Consider the following 26809-nt stretch of genomic DNA (forward strand, 5'->3'; position numbering starts at 1 on the left):
ATAAAAACTAGCTTTAGCTAGGAATGTTAACTTATATTCAAATGAAACTATCGATATAGTAACTATAATAATTTATTCTAAATCATTAAAAATTCTAAATTTTTGCCATAAAAAATACAATTAAAATATTAGATAAAAGTATTAACTAAATAAACTGTTTAATCTAAAAAGTTGATAGCAATTCATTATCTAAGAAAAATTAACTAATACTAGAATATGAATTCGCTATAAATTCAAAGTTAAATAATGATAGATCATCTATGGCCACACTAAGTCAATGGAATGCACGTCCAAGTAAATAATATCCACTGGATTTTCAAGAAGAGTGCCAAGATTTGGAGTGGTTCTGCTGAGATCTCCATTTACGAATTCTTTTACGTAAGTTCCGGCTTGAGTTTTCAACTTTATTTTAAACTTATCATCATCATTTGCAACATCTTCAACCTTTTTCGTATTAAATGTTAAAATTTATAAAAGCTTAGGTATTTTATATATAACTAAGTATTATAACTAATGTGCACTATAAATTTACTAAGAGTCGAACTCTGAACTAAAAATACACTGAATGTTTTTGTAACAGTTGAGAGTTTTATAGCTTTTTTTTTTAAACTAAGTTACAGTAACCTCTCGTTTATTTACGCACATTGTGTCCACAGAAAAATGCGTAAAGATACGATAGATTGTAAAGATACGAGAGGTACCAAATATACTTACTATAATGGCTGTATTTTGATATTGCTTCTAGTTAAAAGCAGACTGGGCACTTTCTCACTTTTAACACTTAGTTTACTTCATCGATAAATATGAAAACAAAAGATAAAACTATACAATTATTTAAAAAAAGTATTTAAGCTTATATAAAATAATAATACTTGTAGAACATTTTTACTAATTTTTAAGTAGGTTTTATCTTTATCTTTATTTATATGTAACTTATTTGATACTTAACATTTACATTCTATTCTACTTGCAAATTCAATTTATAGTTAACCATTTTTTTACACTTAACCTTTTTCAAAAACATACATTTGGTGCTGTATTGAATTTCTTCTTTTAAACAAATATATAAAACATAAGAAAAACATTTAAAAAAAATTGTTTTGTTACTACAACATCTTTTTTTAATTTGACCTTTGCCCACATAAGGATAAACTTGACTTGCATTGTAATAAAGATATATTAATGGATTTTTTGAGTAGGATGAAATTTCATGCCATAAGAATTTGAGGAATTTCAAATTTTATTTATTTAAGGTATAAAAGGAGGGTCTTAAGACACCTGAGCTATAAAGGTCAAAGCCATAGAGTACAATAGGCTCCTATTAATAGACTTTTACTTTTTGATTTTTTTAGAATTCTTAAATGCGTAACTAAACGAGAGTGCGTAACGTCGCGAGTGCGTAAATATGCGAGAGGTTACTGTATGTGGAAAATTTTAAGTGAAAAAATTATCAATTTTATATTTCTCTTAACATTTTTTATCATTGAAAGATTTGCACTATGTACTATTTTGGTGTTTGAGTTTTACAAGTGCTGAGGTTTTATATTATATATATAAATACATAGCTTCCTATTTTATTTAATATATAAAAATAACTATTTTTCAATTTGCTTACAGCTTTTCAACGCTTAAAAGTGTCTCTTCAGAGCAAATAAAGTTTTACTGAATAAATAAGATAACTCAAACTTTTCTTTTCCCAAATATTTCATCAATTTTCATCAGGAAAAATACAATTGAAACAATAAACTAAGATAAAACACAAACAATATATATTACATAAATATACTAATTAATCAATTAACTAAATTCAAGCGTAATCAACATAAGTAAAGTTGAAAATAAAACTATCACAAAATGGCTTTTAACTAAATAAGGCTAAAGTGTAATCAAATTCTTTCTTTTAAAATAAATTAGGTTTATTTAAATGTATAAGAATGGCTTCTAGCCTTATTAATTCTAAAGTATTTGTACATTGTCACATAATACTAAATTTTGAAATATCAAAATTGTTCCCACAACAAGTATTGTTTACCAAATGTTCAGCTATAGCGGATTTTTTCCATCGTATTTTTGACTGCTACGCTCTTTTTTTTGTCACTGATGTACGAAATAATACATTTTGAAACATGCTCTTTTTTTCTTGTTTTTAGGTGACGGGAACTTTGTCCAATGTCACTACATTTACAGTAGCATTTTAACTTGTAGACTACAAGACTTTTTCTCTGGTAACATTGGGCATTTTCCTAATCATTGGAGTATTGGTTTAGACATAAAGAGAATTCTAAGATTTACTGAAAAATAGGTTCTGTTTGTCATGTCAACGATCTTTTTTTCAATTTATTTTAATCAGAACCAACATATGGTAGTTACAATAATATTGGGCGTTTATCCGGTCCATAAGGTTTAGCTTTGTTTAACCTTGTTAACAGCTACTTTATAATTGTGTAACGTTTTAGGGTATTTATTCAGTAAAGTTTAAAAATAAGTCTGATGTTTTAGCTGTTAAAAGAAAGTTTTGTAAGTAAAATCTTAAGTTTTCAGAAATACAATTACGACATATTAAATGTAATAGATTAGCCTACTTTAAACACAATTCATATACAAGTAAAGCTATCTTTTTATTTGTATTGCTAGTTGTTAATCTTAGTTTTAGCTCGCCTCTATTTTTAGTTATTGCTATATTATTTCTTTGAATAAAACTTTTTGGTTAAGATCCTACTTAAGATTTCAAAAATTTATAGTTTTATAATAACTTAAAATAAAAATTTCTTACTAGCTCTATACTGTGAATAGTTTTTTGGCGAGTAGATGCCGTTCTTCTATGCAAAACTCTTATTGGCGTCTTTTGGTTTAACACAAATGGTTTTAGTAGGTGAAGTTCGCGAAGTTTTTCTGTGCCCATGTTATGATTCTTTGTTAAGAACCTGCAAGTGGCAATGTAATCTTTTGTTTTCTTTTCTTCCCCTTCTTTTAAAAGCTCACACTTTTGTTTTCCAACCACCTTTAATATTTGTTACATCTCAAATTTTATACATTTTATTTAAAGTTAAGTTAAAAAATACAAAAATTAAGTGTAAATTTTAAGACAATAAATTAATTTCATTAAATGTAATCTTCACAAATCACTTACAACTATTTATTCTTACTATTATTAATTTTAGACTATAAAATATAGGTATTACGATGTTTTTAATTACACTGTCACTTTATAAGTTATTGTAAAAAATAGTTAAAATTTTGAATTAGTTACAGTATACAAAATAAAAGTATACTTTACCAACGCTTATGCTAAATAAGTCTATAAAAATACTATCACGACTAATATGTTTCTAATTATTTCTAAGATAAGGAAAAAGGGGGCAAGGTACTTTTTTACAGGTTGCCTCCATTCATGGCGTAATTAGCAGTTCCTTTTTATCATGTTTTATAATCAAAATTTGTTTTTGAGGTATTAGGAAACAAAGATATTTATTAAAAATTTATCTCCTCCTACAACTTTTAAGAAATTATTCTCAAACTTTATTAGTCTAATATTAAATACACAATTAACAACCCTATTATACGACTTTCCAACCTTCAGTAAATATTTCTTTTCTAAAAAGAATATACTTTTTTACTTGTGGTTATATATTTATTTTTAGTTGTTACAATAAGACTTTTTCTGCTAATAACACTTCCTAAAAAAGGATATTTCCATATGAATATAAAATGATGATAGATTTGTAGTAAAGTTTTCAAAGTTTTGAGAAAATTGACAATGAAAATTTCTCCTAAATACGTTATATCTCAATAGTAAAATAAAATGTCTATACTGTAAAAAATAAATTTATAGTATATAAATCGAGCTTTTCAATGCTATAAAATACTAAACTTTATTATCAAAAAGGTCTTTTAATGTAGTTTCAATTATGATTTTATCAGAACAGACTTAGTTAAGTATATATAAGCTATTTTTTTGTCTTTAAAAAAATATATTCTATTGATAATCTTATCACATTAATTAATTTTATAACTTGTACTTTTCAACTTATTTTGTCTAAAGCAAAATAAAACTTAAATATAACCAAATACAATGACCTAGTTTTTTTAAGAACTCTATAGCTTAGATTTTTATATTCATCAAGAAATAAAGTAACCTGCAAGCAAGTAACTTTAACATCATCGGTTTGCTTGTTGATTTTACCTTCGAGAACTTTCATTTCTTCTTCACTAAAGTTAACTTTTGTTGGGTCGACCACTTCAATTATGAACGGGCGCCCATTACCAAGCATTCTTACATCACAATCTTCTCTTCCAGATGATTGAAACTTGTGGTCAGAAGAACCAAAAAAACTGTCGAGTGGTCCAACTATATATTCCTATTAGGTAAAATCAGAGTTAAGAAAAAAAAAGCAACTGATACAGATACTTTAGAATATAACTAAAGCATTTTTTTATAAAAGGCATAAAATATTCTACTAAAGCTCAGTCAAATGTGTATTTTAAATTAATAATTTAGCCTTACCAAGAAAAAAAGTGTTAGTTTATAACTTTCGAAAAAAATACCCTAACATTTTTTTGTATATTGAATTTTTTGGTAAACTATTCCATAAAATGGATATAATACATTCTAGGTTGCAAAAGAGTCTATAATATAATTAACTTATAACAAAACATTTGGTAGCTGAACGTATTGTTATTATTCTCGCTCACGTTAGTGTTTGAGCACTTTAATATTGTCCAGATAGAGATTTTTTTAGTCTTTTAATATTTTTAACTTAAACTTTACTTGACCTTTTATAGACAAGTTCAAAATTCTGTAAATACATGCAAACTCTGTGTTCGCATAAAACTACAAAACATAACTTATTTAATGTGCAACAAACATAAATAAAAAACAATTTTTGAAATTCAAAAAGTGCAAGTCGTATCAGCTTGCTTATTTTTTACCTTGAACATACCAGCACTTACTGTTTGAAGGTAGAACGCGTGTATTTCCCTTATTTATCTACATTATACCAGGGGCGTAGCGTGGAGAGGGAAGCTGGTGCATGCGTGCCACCCAAAAAAAAAGAAGTAAAAAAATGCAATACCTTTATCCTATATTGTTTATTTTTTCTGCTTAACTTGCCTTTTTTCAACTATGTTTTTCTATTATTTGAAAAGTAAAACGAAATTTCGAATACCAATTAGTGACAATTTAGGGAAATTACCCAGTATACTGATTCGGTGCGTAATTGCAAATGCGCACCGATGTTGATGAAAAACTCCATAAGGAAACATTTTATAACTTCATTAACTTCATAAGAATTTAGACTCAAACAGCACGCAACTAGTTAGTGCACCGCAGTAGTATAACCTTATGACAGATTTTTTACAAGGACAAATGCTAACATTTTGTTAACAAACCATAAAGCTAAACCTGTTTTATAGTGATAATGATTCAAGAATAAACAAATTGTAGTAAAAATAGCAATAAACAACTGCTAATAAAATAAAAATAAATTGATAATAAGAATAAAAAATATTAACAACATAATTTGATAGAAAAATAACAAAAAACAGAAAAAAATAAATAATAAATTAAAATAAATAAAAAACAAACAGTTCATACTGTGATACAGTTTTAATCTTACTATACAAAAAGTATTGTTTAAATTATCTAAACTTAAAATTTTTATTAAAAGTAGTTTCTTTTTTTATTAAGATAAGAAACAAATCAAACTTTGTTATTCTATCAGCTATAAAGTTTAAAAATTAAACAATTTTTGTAGCAAGTTATTTAAAAATTTCTTTAGTTACATAATGAATTAATTTATAGCAACTTGTAAAACAAAATTTTTACAATCAATTTTTAGTCTAAAAGACATAATAGATTAATTTTAAATTTAAATTTATTTAGTTTTAAATAAAATTTTAAATGGTTTTTAAAAAAATTTCTTTCTACCAACTGTTTGTAGTATTTAAAAAATGCTATTTCCTAAAGATCTTAGAAAAACTGATTTTAAGATAAGTGAAAAGTTATATTTCTTGTGAATTTTTAAAAGCATTGAAAAAGTTGACTTAAAAACTTTATCTTTTAAACATTTTGTTTTGTATCAAAAACATTTAGTAAAATCTTTCCACACACTCAGGATAACTCAGGATTTTATTAAGTTTTGGAAAACTTTAGTATGTCTCAGTAAAAATCAGGATAACTCAGAATGTTTTAAGTATTTTTAAGTACAGGCTGACTAATGATAGATTTGTTTGTTTTTTTAACTCAGGGTAGATTTAGTGGTTTTAAAATCTTTGTTATAAAGCCTAGTTTCTATAAGTTTAAAAACAATAAAAAAATTCTTTAAAAGAATTTAAAATGCTTATGATGACACATGACATAAAAAACTACCTCAGGACAGTTATTTTGACTCAAAGAGTGGCAAGGCAATCCTGATATCTTCAAAGTTAATTGTTTTTTTTTTTTTTTTTGTAAAATATGTTTTATTATACTAAAGAAAAAGTAAACACTTGTTTTTATTAATTGTTTGTATATTATCTAAAAAAATATGCAAAGTGATATTGTATGGAATGTTGCAAGTCTAAAAGTATGTCAGATAGTAAAACTATCTGAAGTTCAAAAGCTTGAATTGAAAAATAGCAGACCAACATCAGATATTGCTATTACTCAAGACTGCAGTTCAAGTGGTATGAAATTTTTATTTTTAATTTTGTTTATATTATAAATTTTCTTCATTTGTTAAGATTTATTTTTACAGTTTTATATTGTGATATAAGTAAAAATGTAAAAGTTAAAAGAAAAACTAGCGCTTTAGATTTCTTCTACAAAAATTATAAAAATTTAAAACTTTTAATTTTAATACTGAAGGTTTAACATTTTTATATATAAGATTAAAATAGTATATTAAAAGCTGCGACAAACTAAAAGTATGAGTTATTTTGAGTTTAATACAATTATTTTTTGCTGATATAAAATAGAGAACATTATTTAGAAATTGCACAGAGAAAAATGTTTTGAGGTATTAATTGTTATACTTAGTTGACTATTTATTTGTAGTTTAAGGGCACATGGGGGGTAAGCCATGTTTTTTGGAAGTTGATCTTGTTTTATAGAGTTTTTTCTAAGCTTTAGGATGCTTTTTGTTGTTTTAAAAAATTCGAACTATTTTTTGAGATATGACCAGTCAAAGTCGGGCCGCATAATAGGTTCCCTATGGGAAGGGAAAACTAAAACAGCGAAAAAAGGCTAGTTTGTTTAAAATTTACCTTCTAATACATTTTCAAGGAATCTTCTTCAAACTTTAACAGTTTAATCTTTATACAATAACAAAAAAACATTACTTGTGAATTTAAAAATTTGTAGTAAAAATTTTATTTTTGAAAAAAAAAAGACTATTTTTTTTAATTTTTTTTATTAAATTTTTATTTATTTTAATTATCTAAATTCATAAATTTATTTTTTCTTGTAATGTAAGGAACATTTTCTAAAATTTGAAGAAGATTGCTTGAAAAATGAAGTAGGAGATAGATTTTTAGTAGTTTTTTAAATTTCCGAGAAAATTGACCCCGAAAAATTGCGGCCCAAATGTTTTAATTTAGGGGATTACTTATTTGAGAAAAAAATTACGCACCCCCTGACCAAAATACCACGCTACGCCACTGCATTATACTAATCCAGGGGTCGGCAGGCAATTGGTGCTCGCAGGCCAAATTTAAAGTTTTCAAAATCTTCGCGGGCCACAGTTTTATTTTTTTGATATTTGAATAATTTTTGGGCTTCTGTTTTGGTCAAACCAGAGATAGTTTTACTTTTATTCACTTAATTACTTTAAATGACTTTTAGCTACACATAGAATGCCTATTTAATACATAAATATCTGTTGTAATAGAATTTACATTGTTTAATATACTGAGTCTTAATAAAATATGTACTTTCTTAAGTACTTAAAAAGGTAAACTTAATAGAATACTTTTATAAAAACAAATTGTACAGTAATTTTCCTTTATTGTACCAACATATGTTTCTGTGTGTTAACGAATCAACACACTTCAACTGGGTTGTTTAATGGGAAAGACAACTGTTAACTAACCAGTGAAGTTACTTAACTAGGATCTTTTATTAGCAAACGATTAAACCTATATTTTGGACAGTTTAAATACTATTATTATTTTACTTACAACCTAACTCTCTATAAAAACCGAGTTTGAAAAATATTTATAGGTCACTTTTATACATTTTTTATATTATGAACCACCTTTTCGTATCAAAAAATGTTAACTTTATAAAACAGTTTTTGCGTCTTAAATAGTTTGCACTCTTTAGAATATTCAGTAATTAGTTAACTAAATAAAAATAATACCTATTTATACTGTACATAAGCTAAATCAAAAATTTTACCATAATTAATGATCGAATGCTTTAATAAAATACCTTATTAGTAGTTAATTAGTCTTTTAAACGGTTGCCAATTTAAAAGCAAAAATTTCTGAATTATATTAAAAATTTACTAAAAGTTGAAATAGCTAAAAACTTTCTGTTAATCAAGCTTAAATACATAACTAAAATATTATTATTGTAATAAAGCACAATAAGTAAATAGAAAAAAAAATACAATTAGTAAACTACACTACAGTCATAAAAACTATTCTGAGAATTCGAAGATTTATTCAAAGTGTTTGAAATAAAAGTTTCAGATACACCTGAGTTTTATAAACATTTCTCAAACAGCTTCAACCTAATCTGAATGTTAAATTTTTTTTAAACTGGCCTGATTGTTTGGCAACCCTGTTTAAAATAAAGTTCACAAAATAAAGAAATACCGAAGTTAATTAACAGTGAATTAATTGAATAAATAAAAAAAATATTTTATTTCAGCTTGAATAGATAATTAAGTTTTTTAACATTTTTAACAAATGTATAAAAATTTATTAAGCAATTAATGAATTAGAAAAACCTATTTTTTATTGAGCATAATAGCAATTCTTTATAAGCAATAAAAATATTGCATTCAAAAAGTGCAAATATGAATTATAAGAAGAGCTATAAGAACTATAATACGTTAGTTTGGAGTTATTGCGAGAAACAAAAAAAAAATCGCTTAAGTCAGTTTCAACGACGCACATAATTATTTACAGTAACTACAGACTGATCAGAAAAAAACTGTTTAGGCAAGTTATAAAGTAGCAAAATTAATTACTAAAAAAAATTATCGTTTAGAGTTGAAAACTTATTTAAGTAATTTGTTTTTGCGTTATTATAATATTTTTGTTTATTTCTTCAATATCAACAAGAAGTCGTGTTTAGGTATATCTGAAGATTATAAAGCCGCATAAACTAAATTACGACTTTAATCAATCTGTTAAGATGCGAGAACTGATACAACAGATATTGCTAATTTTAGAGTTTTTAATACAGGTGTTTTTACTAATTTTGACGTTTTAGAAGAATTTCTAGGTTTAGTTCCAACACAAAGCACAACAATAGGTAAAGAAATTTTAAAAGCAAAGGTACAATGCACCAATATAAAGTTTTTAAAAGTACAACTTTTTACTTCTATTTTTAGTATATAATTAAGTTAAAGGTAAAAAAATCTGTCTTAGACAGTATAATTTAAAAGATACTGTTAAGATACTTTAAATGTGTTTTTTAATAAAAAATATTTAAATGGTATATTTTTTGTGTCAAATCGAAATATCATTACTTTACATGTGAAAAATTGTTTAAAATTACAGGTTTTTTCAATAAGTCTTAAATTCATGGCTTTTTCAGATTTTTTAAGTGTAAATTGTCAAATTCCAAGCTTTTCCGTGATTTTTTATCAACACTAATTGTTCACACTTATATATATACAGTAAGTATAAATAATAATTTAAATTATATCAGCTGAAAGACTTAAAATTTAAAGTATATTTTAATTCCAACCAACACTGTTTATAAACAAAACATACATCATAAATTTAATTTATCACTCTTTAAAGCAAAAAAGTCAATCAGAGTGACCAAAACTAGCCTGATATTTTAGAATACAAAAAAAACAATTCAAGCCAAAAACTGAAAAATGACTAAATTGGCCTGAGATTTCCAGTCTTAAAATAGTCATAGTCTGAGTGTGTGGCAATTTTTATTTGTTTATTGATCGAATTTGAACTATTTGATTAAAAATGTACAAACTTAATAAATTACCATTTCTTAATCTAGTTTGTATCAAATAGGTAGTTCCAAAAAACAGCAACTGTTTATATTAGTTGCAACGCGTAAAAATTAACTTACTTTGCAAAAAAACATGGTTGAAAAATTAAAAAGTTTACCTAACAAAAACTTTTTTAATTTATGTCATATATACTGTTTTAAATGTGTCTGTACACACTTAGATATTACATGTAGAAACAATAGTGTTAGAAAATCATGCATAAACTAAATTTTATTTCGTTAAGTATTAAATAAAAAGTTTTTAAAATATGAGTATCTTTGTTCATTGGTGTGCATAGAAATTAATTGAAAATGCAAAGAAAACTTCTAAAAAATCAAAGGTGACAAAACCAAAACAAATTAATCTTTTTTTTTTAATTATTTTTATTATTACTATTATTATTATTATTATTATTTTCATTATCATTATTAATCTTATTATTATTATGATTATTATTATTAAGTTACTTAAATTTTTTTTTGTATAAACTAAAACATAAAATTTAGAAATAAAACATCTGTAATAGAAGCTTAGGTATAAAAAACGTGTAAATAAAACTAAACTGTAAAGAAATGACATTTTAGTTAATTACTATGCATTACTTTTGTACAAAACGGAAAACAGTTAAATGAATTTAATACCAAATAGGTATTATACAACTTTCTTACTAATTCAAAACACTTTTTATACTACTTTTTCAGAAAATAATTTGCTGTTATAAGAAGAAAGTTATTATGAAATTAAGAAAAAAAAACCTGGTAAAATGCTAACCTGTCTTTTTCACAATTTTAAGCTAAATCATTAAAGTCTTTTAATTGTTTTAAAATGTTATACAGGAACTTAAGACTAAATTTATCAAACAAATGTGACTTGAAATATATTATTGCTCAGCGGGCCACATTTACATGCTCGCGGGCCGCAAAATTTTCTTTCGCGGGCCGCATTCTATTCAAAAAAATAACGTGCTCGCTGGTCACAGATTTACCCTTCGTGGGCCGCATTTGGCCCGCGGGCCGCAGTTTGCCGACCCCTGTACTAATCTGATTACAAACCTAAATACTTATCAGATAAATTGACTAAAGCTGCTAAGCGATAAATTTTACCTTCTTTATAATAACTTTAAACTAGATTTGAAACTAGATTGATCAATCGAAGTTTTTGACCTTTTATAAATTCTTAGAGAGAGTAAAAATTATTTTTGAAACAAGATAAAAACTCAAATATAAACACAATGAGTGTGTATAATCCAAGATTAATTCAATATGTTTACAAGCATACTTTTTTGTTTGTCTATAGTACTGTATAGTTTTTATATACCGAAAACAAAATTTATATAGTAGTTTAACTTTTACATACTTATACAACTTTAAAACAAAAACACTAAAAAATATTATAGTTAACCTAATTTGCTTGGACGGATCGCTAATGGGAGTTCACAGCAGTATTTAAGTGTTGAACTTTAGGATGTAGTATTTAAAACATACTCAATGAGAAGTAAATGTAGAAAAAAAAAACGTTTCAATATCACAAAAACAAGTATTAAAACTCTAAGGTCCTTTTGAGTTATTATTTTTTATTATTTTGACTTATAACTTTCCCAAAAAAAAAACAAGCTTTAAAACCACTCCTGACAAATAGCAACCATTTTATATCCTTTATCAAGTTTTTATTTTATTATTCAAAAAATATTGTCTACTATATAGCTAAGTTGGAAAAACATATATAATGCATATATAGATAGGGCTTTTGATTGCTAAGTAGTATTATATGAAACATATTAAAGGATAACAATAATGACAAAAAATTATTAATCAAACATATCAATATCATAACACTAAATTCTTACAACAAAAATCAAACCTCAACTGAATGTTCTCTAACTCGTTTCCCATCGATAACCCAAGGTGTTTGAGACAATTCCCTCGAGTACTTGTTGTACCTGATTGCATGTTACTTTTTAATATTTTTTCATAAGAAAAAAACTGGTTACTTACCTTCCACCAACATACAAAGAGGTGTGTTTCAGTCCAACTTCAATTTCACAGCTGCTAATGATTACGCTCTTACATTTTTCAATTAATTCTTCTTTTTTGTGATCTTCTATAAACGAATTAACTTCTGCAATACTTGGCAAGTCTAAGTTGTTTACTTGAAATGTCTTTTTCTTATTCCTATAAATTTATGAGGAGATTTAGTAAACTGAAAAAGATTTAAATGTATTTTAGTTAAAAAATCTTTACTATAATATAAAAAAAAGACTAAAAACGAGAGTTATTTAGATTAATATATAAATCTAAAACCTACGATTTTAAAGAATGTATGTATATACATTTTACTGTTTTTACAATATATTAATGATACTATCTATCCAAGTTCAATAAACAAATTAGAAGCTAGCAATGTGGAAACTTTTTTTGTTTTAACAATCGTTTATTTAAATCCAACACTAAAGCTTCAATTTTATAAGCGAATAAAATTTACAACGTGAAAAATGATAAACAAAATAGTACAACATTTTTTTAAACATAATTGCGTATCTTTAATCCGAACTCCCTTTCACTAATAGCTAGCCTAACTCTTCAAAAACTAAATTAGTTTTGTGACAGTGAGAAAAAATTTGCAATTTTGATGTTATTTATTAATGTCTTACCTGCATTTAAACATTATTTACTATAAACATACAATCAAGTATGTTTAAGAACCAATGAAAACACCTATAAAAATTAACTTCTCAATGCATAATTAAACTGACAAACTCAGAAAAACAAAACATTTAACACCCGTAATTACAGCTTTGCTTTAATTTTTTGATGATTATTTTTTATCATCATCTTACGTACACAACTCCAAACAAATTTACTGACCATAAAAATTTTTCTAAACATCAAAAAATTGTGAAAAAAATTTCAAGTTTTTTATTGTTAAACCTGTTGAGTTATTAAATAACTTTATTTTAATCTATAAAAGTCTACAAAAATGTTTCGCACAATTTAAAAAAAAAGTCTTTAGATCTTTAGAGAAACCAAATATATAATAGGGCTGCAAATTTTGAAAATTATAGTACATACAAAAGGTGTAAAAAAAAATTTAAGAGTAAAATTGTAATGAAAATTTCATCCAATAGTTATTACTGTGTACCATTCTAACAATTTAACCTAAGCATGTCAAGATACTATTTTTATCTGATATAATAAAGCTATATAACGACAACTTGTAATGCAAAACCAACTTCCACCAAGGGCCATTTTTGACTTTTTTTTGTTTGCGATACTTCTTCAATATTTCAGGGTAGAGTAATTCTTCCGAATCTTTGTGTTTGTAAAATAAAGATATTTGAAGTCCGCTACTTTCGTTTTTTCGCTCATTACCAATAATAGTGTTAAGAAGTGGGTCATACACTAACTAAAATAAAGTGTTGTTATGCTACTATATTTATGTAATGTTTATCTATAATTTTATTCATTATAATTTATAAGTAAGTTTATGAAAAACATTATAATTAGTTCATTAAGTAGTTACTAGCTTAAAAGGTAAACTAATTTAAAAACAAAAAGTGAGTTATAAATTTTACTTATTAAACTTTGCTTTTTAATTTACAAACTTTAAAAGTTAAGATTTTCAAAAGCCAAAAATTTAAGTGTACAACAATAAAAACTTTATAATTTAATATAAATAATATAACAGCCCTTTTATCATTAAACTATATATCTGTTGTATAAAATATTTCCTCTTATTATTTAGTTAAAATTTGTAGCAAATAAATCTACTCTTGTTTATTTAAAAAACTAAAGTTATTCTACAAAAAATACAAATAAGTTAACTTAATCATTGCATATACCTATCTTATAACTTATTTTACTAATTTAAACAACTTTGAAAAAATAATAAAGAGGTAAAGTATACACATCAACTTGTTACATAAAATACTAAACTAACTGCTTAATTATAAAGAACTCAATTATTTACTTAGACAAAAAACACTTTGATTCTAAAATTATGCTAGATAAACTTTTGTGTATATATCACAGTTTCACTATGGTAGTGTCCTTGCTACAGATCATCAATACTAAAGAGCTTACAAAAACTGCTTGAACAATATATTAATAGTAAAAATTTTCAGTTTTATAAAAAATATTTTATTAATTTATACCAGATTGCATTGGAAGTTAAATAATTATGTAAATTTCTAGGAAAATTTTTGAATTTTTTTTTCTGAATTTAAAGGACTTTTAATTATTTTTACCATTTGAAGGCCTTGAAAAATAAGGAATTTTGTAAATTCAAACTAACAAAATCAGACTTTTCCTGACTTTTGTCATTTTTTTTAGTTTTTCCTGACTTTTCCTGATTTCTTGACTTTTCCTGACCTTGTGCGAACCCTGCATGGCAATCCTAACTAAATTTAGTACCTTTGTACTCAATTATAACAGGACAAAATAAGCAGAGTGAGAGATGTAAAAAAAAGAAAACTAAAGAACGAAATAATATATTATTATATTTAATAAAAACATTACAAATTATTTTACATTTATCAAGCATACATATACACTGAGGCTCCTTACTTTTAAAATAAACTTGGTGTCATATGTAGTTGAAACATCCTTCAAAACTCCTTCAGCCTTTTGTAAAAATAAAGTTTCAAAAACTTTCATTTGAACTGGAATAGTATAGAAGAGCTGATAAGAATTAAATTGTCTTTTGCTAGCAATGATTTCATTTTTAACCTTTTCAACTGTGTTTTTAATAAACAAGTCTTGGAACATACCAAAACAAACTGTACACCAGTTATCATTGTCCTTTTCTACTGTGCAGTCTTCCCACACTTGCTTTGTTATAACTTCACGTTCAGTTAAGTGTAATCTTATATTTTCTTCGCTAGATTTAATAACATCTATCTTAGCAGTGGTAAAGCGGCAAATACATCGCGGACAAACCTCATGAACAATTTGTTGTAAAGATGAAAAATTCATATTTTCTTACAAAAAATGTGCCTTAAATTTAATGAAAAACATTAGTTTGCTATATTTAAAAATTTATAGCTCAAGAAATCTATTTTAGAATTAAGTGCCATAAAATAATTTAACTAAAACTTTTAAAGTTTATTAACAACTTTTAAAACTTTATTATAAACCAAGTGTAGCAACTTATCCTATTTTATTTAAATAAATTATTTTAAATTTCAAGCTTTGTTTAAATTCAAAAATATATTTTAAATAAAAAATATTTCATAAGATAGTGTATCTTATATCCTAAATGAAACAATAAATGTTTTACATAGCTGATTATAACTATAATAATCATAAATAGCGTTATGGTTTAAAATAAATAAATAAATATTTTGCATAAAACATTTCAATTAGTTGAAATAAATATGCTAGAAAAAATAACTTATCATTTTCAAAGTTAATATCTTAGTTTGTAAAAACTTTTTGATCGAAAAATAAAAGACTTAATTAAGTAAATTAACTAATTTAAAAAATAATAAAGCTTTTTTTTCAAAAAAATGGAAACAACAAAAACAACAAAGTCTTTTAAAAAAATACTAGGTTATTAAATTACCTTGAAATATTAAGTTTTTTAATAAACTGTTTTAACAATTAAAAAAAAATTCATTTTAAACTAAAAAATGCATATTTTAAAAAAAATAACTTTTTTAAATAACTCGTTCAGGACAAAAATAAATCTAATTAAATAAAAATTAATTTATTTTTATTCTGAAACTAATTCATTTTGAAAACACTTTGTAAATGAAAGCTTGTTTCTTGTACAAATTAATGCATCTAAAAAAATTAATTTTTTCAGAAGCTTTAAAAAAAAACTTATAGAAATAATTAAAATTTACAAAAACTATAATTTAGCACCTTATTCTATATAGTTAAAGCATGAATTTAACACTTATCTTGTAAAAAGTATCTAAAGAAAGCTTTAGAAAAAAATTATTACATAATAACAAATCAACATATAGTAGAAAAAATTAGAGTGTTATTATTATTGAAGAACACAATCATTTTTGGAGTCTTTACTTGCATTTTTTCTAATTGCTTTATTTTTAGCATGACGTAAGGAGTCTCTTTTTAACATAGTTTTATAAGTATTATCTAGGTAGTCAAAAGCAGTAGTACGTTTGAAGCTTGAACCTTTGCTTTCATTATAGTCTGGGTCTGCAGAAGCAAAAGTTTGAGAATAGTTGTTTTTTTCATAAGGTTTTCTTTTTTCCCTTGGTCTCCACGAAGTTCTGATATCCTTAATTGATCGATTGGAAATATAAGGAGTAGCTGATTGTCCAAGAATTACTTTTCGATGAGCCAAAAGCTTTTCATATGCCTCTGAAATTTTTTCAAACTGTTGCGAAGCGTTCTCACTTTTGTTGAGGTCCGGATGAGTCTCTTTACTTTTTTTGTAAAAAGCTTTTTTTAGACGACTATCACTTGCGTTGTAAGGTATTTCCAGTATATCACTGTATTTTCTTACTTCAGATTCAGTGAGTTTGCTATGTTGTAGTTGTGTTGAATGGAAACTTCTACAATTTAAGCTTGTAATTAAGGATATATTTTTTCTTATAGGTGGAAGTTTAGTGAGGTAACTGAAATAATTTGAAAATTAATAAACTTAAGATAACCAAAACTTTTAATGAACATTAAACTTTAAATCAACAGGTACTAATAAGATAAATTAACAATATTATACTTAAATAAACTGAGTAAAATAACATATATAATTATTTATTTTTTAATTAACACACTCATTATGATGATTACATAAGGAAAACTATTTAGGTTTTCCACAATTTCAATTAAATTTTTATAATTTTATGCTTCCTTCATTATTGAATATACATTCAAAATTGTATTCAGTAGATAAAATGTTTCATTAATGTTTATTAACAAGCTTTACTTGCCTTTAATATAATTTATTTATAATAAGTTTTTTTTTAGTTTTACTCAATGAAGCCTTAAGCTTTTTTACCAGTTTTCATTAAGTTGTATTATTTTTTTATGTTATTTTCTTTAATAGCTTTGTTAATAGTAGCTTTAAACTTTTTTACCAGTTTTCATTAGTTTTATTTTTATTATTTTAAATACAGTTTGTAAATGTCTCCATAAATTTTCATTTTTATTCTCATATATTAATTATAACTGAGGACCTCATTAGTGTTATTAATTTAGTGGAACAATGTTTTACAAATTAAATCTTAAACCAATGAATTGAATAAAATTTTCATAAAATCACTTGATAGAGTAATTATAAACACATAAAACTTATGTTATATAAAAAACTTTAAAATTAAAAGTATATGTTAACTATAATAATTGTTATTGTTAATGAAATGTTAATGTAAATGTTATTGTAAATGTTAATTTATTCATACTTAAAACTTTATATATCAATATTTTTTACAGTTTTTATCAAATAAACTAAAATACATTTGTTACTATAGCTATCAAGTTTACATTTGTAATAGTATAACATTTTCTTACCTCATTTTATGTTGAATTTTTAATGATTTTGCAAATAAAATTTTCTGAAAAAAATTATATTTAAAATATGTATACTAACTTTCAATAATAAATATTTCTTTAGTAACTATTTAACTTTTTTTTAACTGAAGTTAAACTAGAAACAGTTCCAATCAGAATTTTTCACAGCTTTTAAATATAAACAAACTGAAATAATTATTTTTTTAAATATGCTACTCTTTTTAAACTAATATAGGACTATTTTGTTGAGCAAAATAAATTAAGTTAAGGGTTCAATCATCAGAGCAAAAGAATAAAAGCCATCATGATTCAGTATAACATCAACAAAAAATAATCAAATTCACCAAATGACCATCAACAACAGCATCCAAGACAACCTACGGCTGGTTTCATTTTTATTATGACTCCTAATAAGTCCTAATATAGTCATAATGATAGTCCTAATAAGGGCAAACCAGTCGTAGGTTATTTTGGATGCTGTTGTTGATGGTTGTGTTGTGAAGTTCAGTGTTCATTAATAACATCTATTCAAAAATATGCGGACAAATTTTCTAAGCACTGACCTATTTTATTTAAAGACTGTATTTTATTGGTTTCTTTAAACAGGGTTACCACTCTTTGATGCAGAAAAGTCAGCCTGAGGGACCAAAAACTAGCCTATGTTGGACCAAGCTAGCCTGAGTCAGACTTAGTTTTTGGTCAAATTTAAAAATAAGTCGTATTAGCCAGAAAAAAATATAAAAATGTTATCAAATCCTGAATAGTTAATATTTTCATAATACAAGGTTGTCACTCTTTGAGTCAAAAAAACTGTACTGAGTGATTAAGTACTGACCTGAGTCATCCTGAGTTTTTTCAAAACTTTTAAAAAGTTTTTTTTAACTTTTCAAAATTGTTAAAAATCTAGTTCTTTAACAAAATAGGTTATAAAACAAAATATTGAGACTAAATCAACTAAACCTTATTCTCAAAGTCTAGAAAAATATGTATCAAGATCATTAAAAAACCTATAACTATCTTGAGTTTTTCATTAAAAAAAACTATCCTAAGTCAGCCTGAGTTTGAAAACAAAATTCAAAACACCATGAGTTATCCTGAGCTGTCCTGAGTGTATGGCAACCCTTATAACAACAAAATAAATTTATACTTATAAAATAATAATAAAAATCAAGCAAAAAACTGATTTCCAAATCATAAAAAAAAGCCTGAAGTTTTTGAAAAAAGTCAAATAACTTAAGTTATTTAATAAAAACTGCAAACAAGCATGAATCAGCTGAACTTTTATTTAAATTAATAAATGACTACTAAAATGCATAAGTTCAACTTATAACCAACACATTAACTTCAAAAAAAAATTCAAATACCAAACTATCCAATTAGTAAAAATATATAGTATATCTAATGATGTTAATGAACTTTTTATATCCTTACTAAAGACTCTTGTTTATTATGAAACAGGTGAGAAAAGTATAAAATATTATAAAAAAGAAATCAATCTTGCAAACTTTACATACTTATAAAGTATGTCAATCATAAATAGTAGTAATGTTCACTAAAATAGCCTTAATATACTTACATACACATAAAGTAATGTTTAAATTTATCAGAACAACTTATTTAGAAACTATCATTGATTTATATAAAGCTTATATTGCACAAGAACAAAATTGAACGAGGGTACAAAATTGCACAAAGATACTTTTGCACAAGGGGATAAAATTTCACAAAGACACTTTTGCACTTTTTTTTTTTAGTTTTAAATTTAATTCTTATTTTATATTTTTTTCTAATTCAGTTTTTTTGTTTTACTATCACTGTTACCCCTAGCCTTTACCCTTGATAGGAAGCTTTTTTTTTACTAATTTTTGAATCTTTATTTTTACTATCACTGTTACCCCTACCCTTACCCTCGGTCAGTAACTTTTTTTTTTGTTTTTTTTTACTCTTGTGCAAAAATGTAACTTGTGCAAATTTGTCTTTGTGCAGAAGTATCCTTGTGCAATTTTGTGCCCTTGTGCAATTTTGTCTTTGTACAGTTTAGTCCCCTTGTGCAATTTAGTAAACTTGTGTAATTTTGTCTTTGTTCAGTTTTGACCTGTTCCCCTCTTAACTACATCTAATTCTATTGAAAACCTTTAGCTAAAACACAGTTACATTTTCATAATGTTTCTCTAAAAAAATCCTTATTTATTTTAACTAAAAAAAAATGTAAAACATTCAATATTATTATTATTTCATTTACCAGTCTTCAAAGTAAGAAAGCCAGTCTGATTACTTTTTAATTTATCTAGTAAGTACCAAAAAAATAATATAATACTTAATGATTTGTAACTCTTTTAAGTAAAATAGCTAGACATGAGTGACAAAAATCTGATCTCAGATATATGAAAATAGCTTTAGTCAGCAAGAGTATATGAAAAATTGAAAAAATAAAGTTCCCACTAAAATTTCAGAAAAAATTCTAGGGAAGTCTAGGATAAATGGGACACATTCAAAATCCACCCAGTCAAAATCGAGAGCCGCTTATCGATTGAGGATAAGGGTTTAGGGTAACAGTGATAGTATAAAATCAATAAATAAAATGCAAAAAATATACAAATATATTAATAAATAATATATTTAAAAAAAAAAAAAAAAAAACAGGTGAACTTTGAATGCAGCTGGATTTTGATAGTATACCAGGATAAATAGCAAACTTATAGGTTTATTTTGTTAGATGGTGTTAGAGAACAACTATATTATGCTACTGATTCATAATCTTTTTTAACTTAATTATAATGTCTGTATATATGTTGATATTATTGTACTTTTTTCATCAAATTAATAAGTTTATTTTCATAGAATAGAAATTGATGTTTCAAAGTATTTATGCCTATTGATATGGGAACGGGTCAAATATGCACAAAGACTTTTTTGGACAAAAGGACATTTTTGCACGATCGTAAAAAAAACAAGACAATAAAAAATAAAAAGATAAATTGTTTGAAAAAAAAGTTACTGACTGAGGGTAAGGGCTACGAGTAACAGTGATAGTAAATAAAAATAACAAAAAAAAGTAATAAAATAAAATTTAGAAATAAAAAATAAACTAATAAAAAAAACATTTGCGGACCGAGGGTTAGGTGTAATAGTAGAAGAATATAAAAATTAAACAACTAATAAACATTATTGATCAAAAAAAACAAGAAAACTTAAAAATTAATAAGAAATAAATTGTAAAAAAAAACTACTGACAGAGGGTAAGGGGTATTAGTGATAGAAAAAATAATAATAAATTTAAGTAAAAAAAAAATTATAATTCATGGAAAAGTGTCTTTGTGAAAAAATGACGGTTCTGCACAATTGATACCGTGCAAGAGTCTTTGTACATAATTGACCCATCTTCTACCCACTTTATATAGTTTATAGCTTATGATAAAAACTATATGTTAAATAATTGAAATCTTATTCAAATTGGGTCAAAGTAAAATACTTAAAATATCAAAAAAAAAACTATGGAGAATAGAAAAAAAAGGTTTTAAGAAATTAATTCATTTAAAAAAATAAACACTAGCCTGAGATATAGAAAAAAAATATCTAAACTGGTAAGCCTGGGTCAGCCTGATTTTTTGAAAACTTTTAAACTAGCTTAAGTTAGCTTAGGTGGCCAATATGAAGTAGCTGAAGTGTACAAGTTAAACCAGCAAACACCAGGGTTCGTGCGCGAAATTTTTTTCATTTAGCCTGACTGGGACAAATTTAGCCTGACATTTTTTAAAAGTAAGGAAAATCCCCTTAAGAAGTCATTTTAGATATTGGGGGGTCAAAATTAGTACTATTGTAGTCTCCGACTTCAACTCAAATCAGGGTTCGTGCGCAAAATTTTTTTTATTTAGCCTGACTGAGACTAATTTAGCCTGACATTTTTTCTAAGTAAGGAAAATAACCTTTAGAAGTCATTTTAGATATTGGGGGGTCTTGATCAGTACTATTGTAGTCTCCCAGTTCATTCAGTTTTACCTCAAAAATATTTTGAGCTTTAAAAATCTGCAAAAAGCAACTCATAGCTTATTCACAACTCAATAAAATAAGACTAAATTGTGAAAAGGGTGATTGACCCCCCACCCTATGCCCTTAACATAACAAATTCAATTATAAGTTTTAAAATAAGTGTTATATCTAATCTTTTACTAGTGTAAAAATTTAATATATATTACTAAACACAATTGTTCAATTTAATTAAGCACTTAGTAAAAACATTATAACCAGAAGATTTATAATAAAACGATGTGCATTGTGTGTTTTATTAAAACTTAAAATGAAACGCTTATACAAGTATTAAAATTCAAACAAACAGCTAAGTTGCTGAACTAAACTGTAATGTTTAAACTGTTTTTTTTTTATGAATTTTCATAAATATGACGTAAATAATCTACTAAAAACAAAATAATCTAAATTTTTTTAGAGATTCAACAAAAGGTTTTAAGCATTTATTTTAACAAATACTGACTGATTTTGTCTTTAATAACTAAATCATTCTTTAGAAATAAATTCACATCTCAATTTGATCTTTAAAAGATTTCTCAATTTTTTTATCAAAAATTTTGAAGCATTTGAATTGAGAAAAACTGAGATTCTCAAATTTTTAAATAAAAAAACTGATTTAGCCTGACGTTTTTCAACTTTTTTCAAAAAAACTGATTTAGCCTGACTTAGCCTGATTTAGCCTGACGCGCACAAACCCTGAAACACTAGCTTCATGGTAAAATTTTATAAACAAACTGTTTCAAGATTGACAACTGCGAGTTTCTGTTGCTTAATTGATGAGTTTCAATAAAAACAAAACCTAGGTCTCAGTCCACCAAAAGCATATAGTCAGATGGTCCAAGTGGTATGATGGAAACTTTATCTCAACATTTTTTATAATGATTTTAAAATTAAGTGGTTTATATTAGTGGCAACACATGATAATGTCATATGGATAACTGAGCAACACAAACTATTGTTACTACAGTTATCTCTCACAATATATTTTTTTTTTGCAATTATAGCATAATTACATATTTTAGTATATCTTAATATACAATTGAGGTAAATTAAAACTTTCCACACCTCCTATGATGTCATCAAGCATTGCTCCTATTATCATTTTTTGATTTAGACTTATGTTTTAAGGTAATAGTTAGAGATAAGGGTATATTAGTTGATATTTTGGTAGAGTACTATTATCAACAAGGTCATTTTAGGCTATTATTTTTAGTAAACAGTTAGTTTTTTTTTTTATATAGTTTAAAATAAGTTCTTAAAAATATTTTCATAGTTTTACAAATACTATTATGTATATGTCAATGTTTCCATGATCAGAATTGGCATTCATGGGTTTTTAAAAAAAAAACTCTTATCAGTTAATACTTAAAATTTATTATTTGTTTACTTATATTTTAGAGTAAAAATATAAGTACTTTCTCTTCAACAATAGACACTATGTGGAAGAAAGTCAAGCAAGCAAGTTCAATGTTTAATTTTATTGATTAACACTTAGTTAATCAAAATTAGATAAAGAATAAAACATCTCTTTCAATAAATAAATCATTGGGTTATTTTTATGAGAAAAAACATCAGTCTCAAACTGTACCTCTTTACACCAACAAATGTTTTCTGGTTGTGTAACAAGTGTGTAAGATCATGTGCAACTTTATCAAACCTTTTAATGTCTTACTTATAATTAAGCAAAGTAAAATAAAACCATCTTTTAAAGAAAAAACCCTAAGTGACTATTTATGTGTAATTATTTTCAATCATTTTTTACTACTGAAAAAAAATGCTTTAAATTGTGTTTACAAATTTAATGATGGGTAAATCGATGATTAAAAGGCCTTTCTCCACACCTTTCCATTGACAAATGTTCAATGACAATGTTTGTGACTGGCAAGAGTTCCTTTTTTCTTTCTAATGTCCTTATCTCTGAAATACCTTTATATAAGTTTTTTAATACTTTGAAAAGTTAAAAATTTTAGTATTCCCTATAACAAAACTTTAGCCTAAACTTTAAAGCAGGGTTAGATAATTATAAGGTATTAAGTTAATCTAGTCTTTCTACCCACAATATCTAGTGTTCATCAAGATTATACCTCTATGAAAAGTTATGATTTTCTATATATGATTTTTTCTTGATTTTTTTAACTTTTTTTATTTTCTAGTTTTAGGACTATGATTAGTATAAACGAAATTTTTAAAAATTATAGTTTTTTGGCTGATAGACATTTTTTCAGTAGTTTTGATAAATTTTAAACCTATTTTTATAGATCTTAACTTTAAAAATAGATCTAAAACCTTTGTTATATATCATAACTTTAGCTATAAATGAGTGACATGAAAAGTAACATTTTATTTTAATAAAAAAAAAATAGTCTTTGACAAAAAACTGCCATTAAACGAATGACTGTGTAGGAATTTAAGAAAACAAAACTTTCAAGTCTTTCAAAAGAAAAGTTTATTTTGTTTTTCTTTTGTTCCGTAAAAAAGAACGTTTCAACATAATTTCTACTAAATTAGTAAATTTAGGTTTCAAAGAAGGGTTCGTAAAGTTGCGACTTACGCATCAATTATTGACCGCTATGCAGAGTTGCCGGGTTTTCAAAATAAAATACTTCCGTATACAAAATAAACGTTTGATTTGTTTGTTTTAAATTCTTGGGTAATTCTATGGCGACCTCTTGGTGATAGAAATTTAAAAACTGATCAAGTGCTTTTCTCTCTAGCTAGAATTCTGAGAATCTACTTTTAAGGTTTTTTTTTTCAACATAACTAGTGTTGTTATGAAGGTGTTCATGAATTGATGATTGTTTACCTTTGGGCCTTACGTCGACATTAAAAATAGCTTTTTTAATCGTATTCGTAACATGTTGCTCTTACCTACGTAGTCACTTCTGTAACTAGAACTAAAAATGTATACTAAATTATTTAATTCATGGGTACATGTGGCATCTTTCACAGTTTGTTAAGCGGGCGGTTAAAGTGGTACGTAACACAAAGTGAAACGCTATTATAGGTGGATTTTCTAGCTAATGAACCTTGCCTAGCCAACCTAATTAAATTTTTAACCATTTATGCAAGGTGGAGGTAGACTTGGCAAGAATTTGCGCCGATGGAGGGTAAGCGGTTCATTTTGAACTGAGTTGCCTTAATTGTGTTCATGATGAGTATTTTGAGGTAACTTTGAGAAAGTTTTGAGAATGTTGTCCAATTCTAAATCCAAGCAGTCAGCCATGAAAATTTTAATGGCTTTATTGGTTATGCATTGTATAATCTTTAATTGTTGTTTGGTTGGACAAAATGAAATCAAGGAAACTTAATGTAGACTAAATTAGTCTTTTCTTTACAATACAACAAAAATATTCTAGCAACCCTGCTGCCAAATAAATACTTTTGGCCAATGAGTACTACATACTACACAAAAATTATCTATTTCCTCTTAAATTTTTTAATTTATAATCATTCATTTTATACAAATTGCTGGTTTAGTAGGTACAACTAGTATTTTGTGCGATTGTAATAGTATTCAAAAACATTTACTCACATATAAAACTTAATATAGTATAAACATACTTTTAATCTGTTTATTTGAATAATATATTGTTGTATGCATAGAAATAGACAGTGAATAGTTGTTAAGTGTTAAGATATGCAAACGGTTGCCACATACAGCTAGTTGTTGCTAAACCATTTGTTTTTACGGACTATCAGTTTTATTAAAATTGCATTTTCTTGTTAGTTAAGCGGAACAAACATTGTGTTATCGATACTTTTTAATCAAAATATAGTCATATTTGAAATCTAGTACAGTAAGTTCTTTTTTACACACATTTTAAACACAGTAAAAAATTGCATACTCAATTGAATGAGCCTTCCTAAGAATTTTCACCCAATAGTAAAAAACGATTTTTTCGAATTTATGTTAACTAAAAACACAAAATAAGCTATTAACTTTACCATTGTAAGTTTGACACAAAAATAAATTTTACATTTTGTTACTGTGAAGTAAAGGAAGATATAGTAGAACAAATTTATTTATAAGAAGATAAAAGTAATTTTTGCCTTTTTTGAAGCAAATTTTTTGAATTAAAAATAAAGTATTTTAAATCTAAAAAGCTTTAATTATTGTTAATATTTTTTTAATTGTGCAGTGTTGGACTCAGGCATCAAAACCTGAGCCACTTAAACAGGACACTCAATGAGAAAAATAAAAATAAAATCCATTTATATTCAACAAAAAATAAACATAAACAAAACTAGAAGTATAAAAAAACTCAAAAATAAGCTTATACTTAATTGCTTAATATAAAAGGCGATATTTTAGTAAATACAAACACATTTGTACAAAGTTAATAAAAATAAGTTATTAGTCTGTTAGGGGGAAGGCGTAGGGAAATAAAACTACTTAATATTACAAATAGAAAAATGAAGAAACCAGTAATTAATTTAGATAATATGAAAATTATAAAAGTTTTTTTTATTAATTATTTCCTATTGTATTTGTGGAAAGTTACTGAATTTTACTGATATTTATAATATTTATATTAAATCTTTTTAGTTTTAAGCGAAAATGTTCCACCCTCTCACACGATACCACATTCATGTGGTAACTTGTTCCACATAGTCTTTGCTCTGTGAAAAATGAACCTTGCCACTGACTGTTGCTAAAATTAAGTTTAAATTTTATTGTTCTATTATTTCCTCTTAACTGATGTTTATCATAGGATAAAATAAATAATTGACTAAAAAAAACCTTATAATTGCCATTTATAATTTTAAAAAGCGTAAATAAATTAAACCCCTATCTTCTATATTCTAGAGATTTTAATCCAAGTTTAACCAATCTAGTATTGTATAGTGTATTGGATATGTTACATCGACTACACATAAAACGGGTAAAATTTCTCTGCACAGACTCAATTTTGTTAATGTCGTGTTTAGATAGGGTGATAAAATTTTGGTATTGTTATCAAGCTTAGGACAAAAGTATATCTTAAATAGTTTTGTCAGCATAGCTGAATTAGTTTCAAAACGCTTTTGTATTTGATATGATAAAACTTGTGCAACATTATACAAATAATTTATCTGTTCATTCCATTTAAGATTTCAAAAGATATATATTTCAAATCTTTAAAAACTTTAACAGTTGAT

At 25.3% G+C, this 26809-nt stretch overlaps 2 protein-coding genes across 2 annotated transcripts; both read right to left on the reverse strand.

Annotated features, from left to right (window-relative positions):
- On the reverse strand, window positions 1–15136 carry LOC145837579 (tRNA pseudouridine synthase Pus10-like). The gene is made up of 7 exons (XM_082945125.1): window positions 14729–15136; window positions 13396–13568; window positions 12161–12337; window positions 12027–12105; window positions 4137–4358; window positions 2774–3001; window positions 1–444 (listed from the first exon to the last, which is right to left on the reverse strand). Exons 1-7 carry the CDS (start codon window positions 15134–15136, stop codon window positions 259–261), a joined length of 1473 nt encoding a protein of 490 aa, XP_082801251.1. The 3' UTR covers window positions 1–258.
- Window positions 15137–16028: 892 nt separating this feature from the next.
- On the reverse strand, window positions 16029–17775 carry LOC145847074 (uncharacterized). Its single transcript, XM_082953496.1, has 2 exons — window positions 17645–17775; window positions 16029–16749 (listed from the first exon to the last, which is right to left on the reverse strand). Exons 1-2 carry the CDS (start codon window positions 17647–17649, stop codon window positions 16155–16157), a joined length of 600 nt encoding a protein of 199 aa, XP_082809622.1. The 5' UTR covers window positions 17650–17775; the 3' UTR covers window positions 16029–16154.
- Window positions 17776–26809: the final 9034 nt, after the last annotated feature.

Source organism: Thalia democratica, chromosome 1 (assembly GCF_965202585.1).
Source record: "Thalia democratica chromosome 1, ktThaDemo2.hap1.1, whole genome shotgun sequence".
In the NCBI taxonomy this organism is placed as follows: domain Eukaryota; kingdom Metazoa; phylum Chordata; class Thaliacea; order Salpida; family Salpidae; genus Thalia; species Thalia democratica.

Bases quoted from the DNA above. Each gene is read 5' to 3' on its own strand.
- LOC145837579 (XM_082945125.1), bottom strand. From the start codon at position 15,136: ATGAATTTTTCATCTTTACAACAAATTGTTCATGAGGTTTGTCCGCGA. The intron at 3,002-4,136 runs GTTACTTTATTT...CAAATATTAAAG, and splicing joins TTAAAGTTACTTGCTTGCAG to GTGGTTGGAAAACAAAAGTG. The intron at 445-2,773 runs GTAAGAAATTTT...AATACGAAAAAG, and splicing joins CTATTCACAGTATAGAGCTA to GTTGAAGATGTTGCAAATGA.